Source organism: Gouania willdenowi, chromosome 22, assembly GCF_900634775.1.
Source record: "Gouania willdenowi chromosome 22, fGouWil2.1, whole genome shotgun sequence".
Classification (NCBI taxonomy): Eukaryota; Metazoa; Chordata; class Actinopteri; order Blenniiformes; family Gobiesocidae; genus Gouania; species Gouania willdenowi.
The window spans coordinates 2898752-2908596 of record NC_041065.1 but is presented as its reverse complement, the minus strand read 5'-3'; the positions used below and the strand labels follow the sequence as shown (position 1 = coordinate 2908596).

Genomic DNA, 9845 nt, shown 5'->3' with positions numbered 1-9845 from the left:
TAACAAACAAAACTACAGCATGAGTAGCTTTATACGAGCTAAAACATCCACAGACTGAATGAAAACATGAGCAGGACCAGAAAACTGCTGAAATCAATCCTAAACAGACCTGGTCCAGGACCTGGGGAGGGAAACCAGGTGCAGCAGACTTCAGTTCTCACTCTAATTTCACCATAAATATCACATAAACAGAACAAATAATAAAAAAAAACCGCTGTTTATCTGTTTTTTGTTTTTTCTGTATTTCTGTTTTGGTTTCAAATCAGAAAAACAAAATAACCACACTTTTTATTTGTTATTTTGATTTGGTTTTAAAACAGAATAACAAAGAACGAAGGGTACACGGATTCCTAATGCTATATAAACACAGCCAAAAAAACAAAGTTAGCTCGCTAACATACCTTATGAAGTGGTCGCTACAACATCAGCAGACTCTGCTCCTCCTGACCACTTGTTCTGTGAGCTTTATACATTTCTCACTCTATAAAATCTTTTCCTTTTCTCTGTTAGAACGATTGGAGCATCCGTAAACTACACACAATATGGGCATTTTAATGATTTCAGACGACAGATTCTCAAGTTTCCTGCTCTTCATCAGAATTTAGCGCTCTAGCTTTGTCGCAATGCAGTAATGTGAGTGACATCACGTGAATCAACAGAGCAGGCCATAACAAACGTTATGTTAATATATTTATAAACAGTATATTATATCTATGCAGCACATTCCTGTCCACTGTCAGTGAATGGACACAATCACATATCTTTGATTAATAAAAAGCTCCCCTGTAGTGGGAAGAGTGTGTGTGTGTGTGTGTGTGTGTGTGTGTGTGTGTGTGTGTGTGTGTGTGTGTGTGTGTGTGTGTGTGTGTGTGTGTGTGTGTGTGTGTGTGTGTGTGTGTGTGTGTGTCTGGGGACAGACAGACAGACAGACAGACAGACAGACAGACAGACAGACAGACAGACAGACAGGCAGGCAGACAGACAGACAGACGGACAGACAGACAGGCAAACGCAGGGTAAAATATAACCTTCCGCTCCTTGCTCCGCGCTTGGCGGAGGTAATAAGTAATTTTACTTGTACTTAAGTACGTTTTAAAAGAAGTAATTTGTTACATTTCTACACCAAACTGTTACTGAGTAATTTTTTTTCTTTGTTTTAAAATGATCAACAGACATTGTGAAACTATAAAAATTGAAAGGTCCAGACAACAATCAAATGCATCACATCATAGCCGACCAATCAGATTAAACGTAATGCATGGCGCCAAAACAGCATTGAATGTCGGTTATTTTCTCAGTTTTGGAGTTCATAAATGTAACTATACTTAGAGACTGAGAATTTTTTATTTTCAATTGAATTCATTGGTGTTATTGTTATCATTATTATTATTATTATTATTATTATTATTATTATTATTATTATTATTATTATTATTATTATTATTATTTATTTATTTATTTTATTTATTATTTTTTTAATTGTACACTTTGACCTTTTATTTCATACAGATGCCTTTGTGGAAATTAAATTCCAATGTGCAAGATTTAATCTCTTCCTTTTTATACATGAGATGTTTACTGTATGTAAGGGAACCATGGCAACGATTTATTACCAACAATAAACACGGGGGGTGAAAATAACTAATAACATTTACTTTGAGTACTATTTACTATTGAGCTACTTTTTACTTGTACTTGAGTATTTTATGTATCACTTACTTGTACTTGCACTTGAGTATAATTTCAATCAAGTAACAGCAGTTCTACTTGAGTAGAATATATCAGTACTCTTTATACCTCAGCCCTCATTGTACTCACATTGCCACATTATTGTACAGTAATGTATTACATTACACATGATCCTATTTTCCTGATTATTAAGTGCTATGTTGGCTATAATATTGCATAATGCCCATAACACAGATGCACATGCAGAAGTGTGGGTATATATTGCACTAGAAAGCATACATAGATGTTTTATGTAAGCACTAATTAACAAAAAATAGCATACATAGATGTGTTTATCAACACAGTAGTGTTAAACTTGTCCGTGTATTAACCCTCACCCTATGGGAGAGAGCAGTGGGAAAGCAGCTCCAGCGTCAATAGTGCTTCTCCCATTGGTTTTCCACAGATCGGGCCAAGCAAGGCGTCATTGGAAAGGTCTGCTCTGAATATGTGCATCTCTCCCGTGTAGAGTTAGAACTGCGCCCACTAGAGGCAAAAACACACAATCACGGTGCAAAAAAAGTGTCACCAGCGGATGCAAATATGTGGTTTGTTTTCGGCTAGGGGTTGAATTGAGTTTGGTGTGCTAGTGATAGCTCTGTTACGTAACGGAAATTTGAAACACATTTTGTGAAGCCTAGCTCCACAATTACATTATAAATGGTTGAATGGATTTGTACATGTTTTAAGGAATACATTTTTAACATATTTAATGTGTTTAGAAGAAAATGGTTGAATTTGACTTTAACCTTTAAGAATAAATAGAAAATAACAGCTTTCAACTTTACTCTTGTATTAGAAGCAGCTCATATTGATGATGACGCATGTATTTCTGGTTTCTTCAAAATAAAAATGAATGTTGTGTTTTACATCTGACAACTTACATTTTAAAGCCTGAGGCCATTTCATTTGACGGAGGTTTTGCTGAGTCATGAGTCCGTTTGGTCTGACCAATGAAAGAGGTTTTCCAGATGACTGACACCTCACTCTGAGACCTGAGGATGTCCTAAAATGTACATCGTACACATGGGCCAGGCATAGTTGAGAATAAAAGAACACATATTGTATTGTCATTTGTACTGTGTATATTTTGATGATAATGACTTTTTATTGGGTGTATGATATTGGGTAAAAATCACCCGGCGGTAGTGATGGTGTTACTAATTATAGCGATAGTGTCCTATAGGGGTTAACGACTCTTGTCCAGATGATGCTCATTCACTCACAGCTGTGTGCAATGACTCTGAAGAGTGCTTAAATACTCAAACAAAGAGAAATCCACAACCTTTAACTATTACACCCTCAACAGAAGGCCATCAGGACGAAAGACAATCAGTGAATTATCGATTGACTCCAGTCGTTTCCCATCAGCAGCAAACAGAACCACGTGTCAGTAGTGTTTGGTCAGTTTTTAGATGATGAAGAAGCCAACCCTCCCCCAGGGTCTGCGTATCCACAGCAGCTTCCTAATGATTTTCAGTGCGACGAAGCCGAGCTCTGAGACGCCAACCCTGAGTGTTTGAAAAACAACACTAACAAGCAAACTATGACTTCCACCAGGATTGGCCTCCTGCAGAAGAACCTGACGGTGGATTGATCTGCTGAGGGGTGGATACACTCGAGTATAAGTGAGGGTGAGGGGGTCAGGAGGGGGTGGGCCCTTCAAACACATACATATGTATATAAGACACTGATGGTGTGTAGACCAACACTCATTCCTGCGGAAACACAACAACACCAGACAAACTATATCATCTCTCAAAGCAGACGACACGGGAGACAAAGAACCTTCTGGGAACCATTTTCTTCTCTTTTTGGAAAATTATCTGATCCAACTCCACCAATCCCTGAGCTGCCTTCAGCTTTTTACAGATTTACAGACAGGTGAGACAACTCTGATCCCAGGCCTCTGAACACACTAAAAACAGCAACAATGTTGGTTTAAAAAGGGACGATTTTAAAAAGGCGTAAAAGATTTGACTTCAGAATTTAGGGAAATCAAGGTTTTGACTTTCTGTGCACAGGCAGAAGAGATGAGGGGAGGTGTTTATGTTTGTACGTTTAATTTGGATCACAAGGTATTTATCATTTTATTTCACAACTGATGAACTGTTACATTCATCTTTAAGTTTAGTTTTATTAAATATTAAAGAGACTTTAAAGAACTCAACATTTGTTCTCATTCATTCCAACTCCAGTGCTGGTGTTGGACACTGGGAAGAAGCTTAATGATGTAAATAAAAACCACCTCCACCCACAGCCGACCAAAGAAGAGCTGGATTAACTGTAACTGAAGAAGATTCAACTTCAACAATGACTGTTTTTTTTTGTTTGTTTTTTTTAGAAGAAAAAAAATCCTCCATAGACAGATTAATAGGAGTCAAACCTGGAAAATATTTATATTTAGTGATAATAATAGTGCAATGCTCACAGATGAGACTCTTTATTGATTAAACAATGAGGATCTTTGTTCTAATGTTCTAACGTTCTAATGTTCTTACGTTCTCCTAGGATGTCTGAAATGACTGCTGTCCCCCAACTGTCCTATCGGTTGCTTTGCATTCTGGGTATGACCTTGGTGACATCAGGCTTTCCTCAGCCTCGGCTGCCTCTGGGGTGTGTGTGTGAGTGTGTATGTGTGTGTTGGAGGGGCGGGGCTAATAGGGCTTTTTAAAAATGTATTATTAATACAAACATAAACATGACATCATGCACATTAGCAGGGTTAGGGTTAGGGTTAGCAAAAAATGCAAACAGTGCTGGAAAACTGTACAGAGCACAGATTTGTCAAGTTTCATGTTTATTTTATTTCCTCTACAGGGGCCACATACTGTTTTAGTTTAAAAAAAATAAAAGAAGAACAAAAAAGTAAGACATCTGAGCGCCCTCTGCTGGCAACAGTGGGGATTGGTAGGACCGAATGTGGGGCCCGCCCCCAGCTTTCATTCAAAGAAGATTGAAACTATTACAAATCGTTAGTGTTTTCACAGCTTTTTATGCTATAGTAGCAAAATATTTTTGCTAAAAATATTTTTTTAGAAAAAAATATTTTTCTAAATGTTACAAAGCTAGGTTTTGAGTTTGTGTATTTTGCCTTATGAATATGAAGGTTAATGATAAAAGGTCTCTTCTGAGATATTTTATCAGCTTGAAAACCACAGATCATTTATTTATAATAAAGTGTGAAGGAAGGATTGACATGAGACAAGATAATATTGTTAATATCTTTCCAGAGCAGCTTGGTGGCAGAACAAGACCAAAATAAGTGAGCCATGGTTTCAGGGAACACCTTACAAAATGTGCAGCTGCTTTTTTAAAGTTCACTAAGACATTTTTTAACAGGACTGAATCTGTGTAATATTTAATATGAGATTTCTTTCACTTTATTTGTAAGAAAATATTATTGTGCAAGTACCCATGTATATCCCCATTAAATGTCAGGTACAAGGCAGAAAAACAGATTGTACCAATGTATGTTTTAGTTAGATCCTGGGGGACACAGGAGCTATGAAATCTGAACATTTACACAACATACTGTACGTATTCCGGATGGAATGGCATCAAAAACTTTCCAAAAAGAATTCCAATATCATTAAAAAGCTGACTAATAAGTAAGATTCCTTTTCTACACCAGTTGTCAAAGTATATAGACTTGTTTTTGAATACAATATATTGGTTCTCCCAAATACAACTTTTATGTGGAGAAAAGTTATGTTTGAAAATCAGTGTCCACGAGAGCAGCGCCTGTTTGTGAAATGAGGATACTGCATTTACAAAACAACATGAATTTTAAGTCATTAATTGTGAGAAAATAGGGCTAACAGGGCTTGTTTGTAATGGAAGATGGTCCAATGACGTCTATTTCTCAGCCAATAGCAAAAAATAAAACATTTTACAACTAAATACGACAAATTTAAATATTTTGACTAAAATATTGAGCTTGACCAGGATCAATCAATAGCACTACTTCATACCGAATACATTTGTTTTCAGTAGAAAAAATGAAAAAAAGAGTTTTTTTTCCCTTCATAGTTGTTTTTTTTTTTTCCTTTATAAGTTGAGGCTTTTTTCCTTGTTAAGGGTTTTTTCCTTGTAAGTTAATGTATTTTCTTTCTTGTTTAGTTGTTAGTGAAGGTTTTTTCTTGTCCGTTTGCAGAAGCCCAGATGACTTTGATGATCATCAACGAGTGGAGTGGAGCATCCTCTTCCCCTCTATCTCTTTACAGGATTGGAGCATCCAGATGTCAGCTCCGGCCCTCCGAACCACTGCTGGCAGCAAAGCACGGCTGACGAGGGATTCATGGTTCTTTTCACCAGACAGAGCCGACACCAGGTAATGTCATCATTCACAACCCTCTTTCCATTCATCTTCTGCGCTCTCTCTGGCCACTTCATCCAGCTCTTCCCAGGGGATCCCAAGGCGTTCCCAGACCAGCAGAGAGACATAGTCCAAGGTCTTCCTCGGGGTCTCCTTCCAGAGGGACGTGCCCTGAACGCCTCACCAGGGAGGCGTCCAGGGGGCATCCTAGTTAGATGCCTGAGCCACTTCATCTGGCTCTTCTCAATGCAGAGGAGCAGTGGCTCTACTCTGAGCCCCTCCATCTTTAAGGGAGAACCCAGCCATCCAGCGGAGGAAACTCATTTCTGCTGCTTGTACCCGAGATCTTGTTCTTTCGGTCATGACCCAAAGTTCATAACCATAGGTGAGGGTAGGAACGTAAATCAAGAGCTTCGTCTTTCAACTCAGCTTCATCTTCACTTGGACGGTGTGGTGCAGACTGGTGCAGAGTCTGTCAGAGTCTCTCACTCCATTCGTCCCTCATTCGTGAACAAGACCCCAAGTTACTTCAATTCCTCTAGTTGGGGGAGGTTCTCATCCCCAACCTAGAGAAGGCATTCAACCTTTTTCAGGTCGAGAACCATGGACTCAGATTTAGAGGTGCTCATTCTCATCATGGCCAACAGCACCACATCATCTGCAAAAAGCACTGACCCAATCCTGAGGCCACCAAACTGGATCCCCTCAATGCCCTGGATGCACCTAGAAATTCTGTCTATAAAAGTTATGAACAGAATTGGTGATAAAGGGTTCGCCCTGGTGGAGTCTAACCCTCACTGGAAACCAGTATGCAGACCAAGCTCTGACTGCTTTTGTACAGTGACCGTATCAGTGGGTTCGATACCGCTAACTCTCAAACCCCCCACTGGAATCCCCAAGGTACGTTGTCAAATGCCTTCTCCAAGTCCACAAAACTCAAGTAGACAGGTTGTGCTTGAAAAGGTCTTCAAAGAATTCCTTCCACCGATCCACAACGTCTCGAGTTGAGGTCAGCAGTGCACCATCCCCACCATACACAGTGTTGACAGTGCACTGTTTCCCCCTCCTGAGACATTGGTGCTCATCCAGAACCTTTCTGAAGACGTAGGGAAGTCATTCTCCACTGCTTTAACAAACTCCTCTCATGTTCTGGTTTTTACCCTCGGCGACCGCCGTGGTAAGGTCGTTTTTAATTCTTTGTCTGCACATGCTGTCAAGGGTCAACACGACAGTAAGTGCAATCTTTTTAAGACAGCAATGCTTGTTATTGCAAAGAGAGCCCCCAGCAACACCACCCCATGCCCCCCAGAGACCCACCACCTTGCCACACCCACCCACACCATCCTGATGTATTTGTACTTTACACGGCGATCAACAAAGGGGCCGGGCCCCCTCACGACTGACCCAAATGTGTGAACCTACCCACCACCCTGTTTTGGTATCTCTTGATATCCCAATGGAGAGGCATTTGAATGTATGAGGTACAACTAAAAGAAAGGGGATGAAACTTTTGTGTACATATGTGTACGTGGTGCAATAGATCCACAGGACGGAGGTGGTGGTTGTACTCTCCAGGGGAGTGGTGTGTTGAGATGTGATCAAAATTGGAGGAATTGGTAGGGCAACCTGAGGTGGGAGTGCCACCCCTACGCTACTACTTAGTAGCACAAGCGGCGGCCCCCTCCAGCCCCCCAACGGTTGGGTATGGGTGTGTGGTGCACCAAGTGAGTGAGCCAGACGAGCTGGGAGTGAGGTGACATGTCCATGTAGGAGGCCTGTTTGGTGTGAGCCCGGCCCGTCTACATGGCGGGCCACCAGAGAGGGTAGATGGTTCAGACAAGCATGCGGCATCAAGGGCCCCAGGGACGGGCCAAGCAGCACAGCCGGAGACCTACTCTGCGGCACCCAACGGAGCACCCCCCACCCCCAGGAGCAGCGGGCACCAGCCACATCCCCCAGCGGTCCAGGGGGCGACCCCCGCTGCACGTCGGCCCCGAACGGCCCACCCCACCGCAGCAGGGAGTGGCCGATCAGGAGAGAAGCCCGCCCCCCACACCAGGGCCAGCATGCCACCACGATACAACACCCTCCACAGGGCACCCCTGACGAGAGAGGATGCCATCAACCGCCCAAGCAGGGCCACCCTGCCAGCCACGGACTGATAAGCAGGCGAACTCAAGCACTCCCAGCCAGGCAGCGCCACCCCACACCAAAACAGCCAGAAGTGTATTTTGTTGTAATTTAATATATTTTCATGTTATTTTTGTGTTATTTTGTTGTCGTTTTATACATTTTTTTAGTTTTTTTGTGTATTTCAAATCAAATAATCAAATCAAATGAAAGAACCTACTGCAGTTCTTTGGGTCTATTTTCTCATTCCATAATATTCTCATCGAATCGTTATCCTGACCCAATTATGGGTTATTGTATCGTAAAGTCAGTGTATCGTCCCACCACTATAGTTTATGCGTTTACATTGGGGTCGCACACAATAAGACCAATGGCCACATGTGGCCCCCGGGCCACCAGTTTCTGATATATGACACAGTACAGTAAGTACTGTTGGCAATGCTAAAAAATTATTTGAATTAAAATTTTCTGCATGTTTGAACTGATGAAGAATCCTGTGACTTGTCTCCTTTGGTGCAGCGTGGACGCAGCGTGGTCCACGCACGGCGCTGGGATGGTGAAGAGGAACATGGTGGTCGCTGATGACGCCGCCTTCAGAGAGAAAAGTAAACTCCTCACATCCATGGAGCGACAGAAGTGGCTCAACACGTACATGCAGAAACTGCTGGTTGTTAATTCCTCTTGATGATTTTCTCATTTCTGGCAAAACTCTTTCCATTTAAACATGTAGTGACAATTTTTTCAGAGCACTGTTCAACGATTAAAGGTAGGGTACGTAATTTTCTCCACATACACTGTTCAAGTTTTTGGTTGAAAATTTCTTTATGTCCTGACAGAAATCTGTCATCTGTAGCAGCTGTAAGCCTGTAAAAACTTCAACCAATGAAAAAAGACGGTTTGTTTTTCATTAACCAATCACGTCTCCCTGCTCGTACTCGACCCCTCGCGTGTATGAGCCCACACACAAAGTGTGTCACCGTTTTTGTTCACGTTTTTTAACATATATAATGATAAAGTTTAGTGTTTACTTACTACTGAATGAGACAACATAGTTTCTACACAATACAAGCGATGAGCTGAGGTCTGCTATTGGAGCACGGCACTTGTGCATGTGAGTGAGGGGCGTGGCTTTAGAAGGAGCACAAGGTGGGGGGGTGAAGGCGGAGCCCTCGGATGGTGCTACATTCAAAATCATGCTAGCTTTTGAAAATTACCTACCCTGCCTTTAAGCGTTGTATGCGTTAATTTCTTGTATTTTCTTTATCTTTTCTTCAGTAGAGTTGAAGTTTTTACGCTTTTTATGTAGTTTGTGGACAAATTCTCCCTCAGATTACTTGAAGTGAACTTTTTTTATATAATTATTAGATACTAGAGGATGGGAGCAAAGATTATAGAGCTGCACTTATCGTAGACATATAAGCAGGAGAATAAACATGACCTCGGCTCATACCCACACACAGTAACCAGCTTCTGTACGTGTAAATAAACAGGACCACTATCACAGCGATCACATTAAAGAAGCATTTTATACGTTTAACAATAATATGCAAGACTTTCAGAATGGCAGTCGATGAAAAACCAGAAAACAGAGTGATTCTAATTTTTATTTACATATTAGTGTAATATTTATGTTGATTTTATATTGCAAAAACTGGTATTAAAAGCAGTG

The 9845-nt window shown here is 41.0% G+C and overlaps 1 protein-coding gene across 1 annotated transcript; it reads left to right on the top strand.

Annotated features, from left to right (window-relative positions):
- Positions 1 to 3497: 3497 nt before the first annotated feature.
- On the top strand, positions 3498 to 8861 carry LOC114456273 (tuberoinfundibular peptide of 39 residues-like). The gene is made up of 4 exons (XM_028437922.1): positions 3498 to 3612; positions 4240 to 4344; positions 5885 to 6061; positions 8696 to 8861. Exons 2-4 carry the CDS (start codon positions 4241 to 4243, stop codon positions 8859 to 8861), a joined length of 447 nt encoding a protein of 148 aa, XP_028293723.1. The 5' UTR covers positions 3498 to 3612; position 4240.
- Positions 8862 to 9845: the final 984 nt, after the last annotated feature.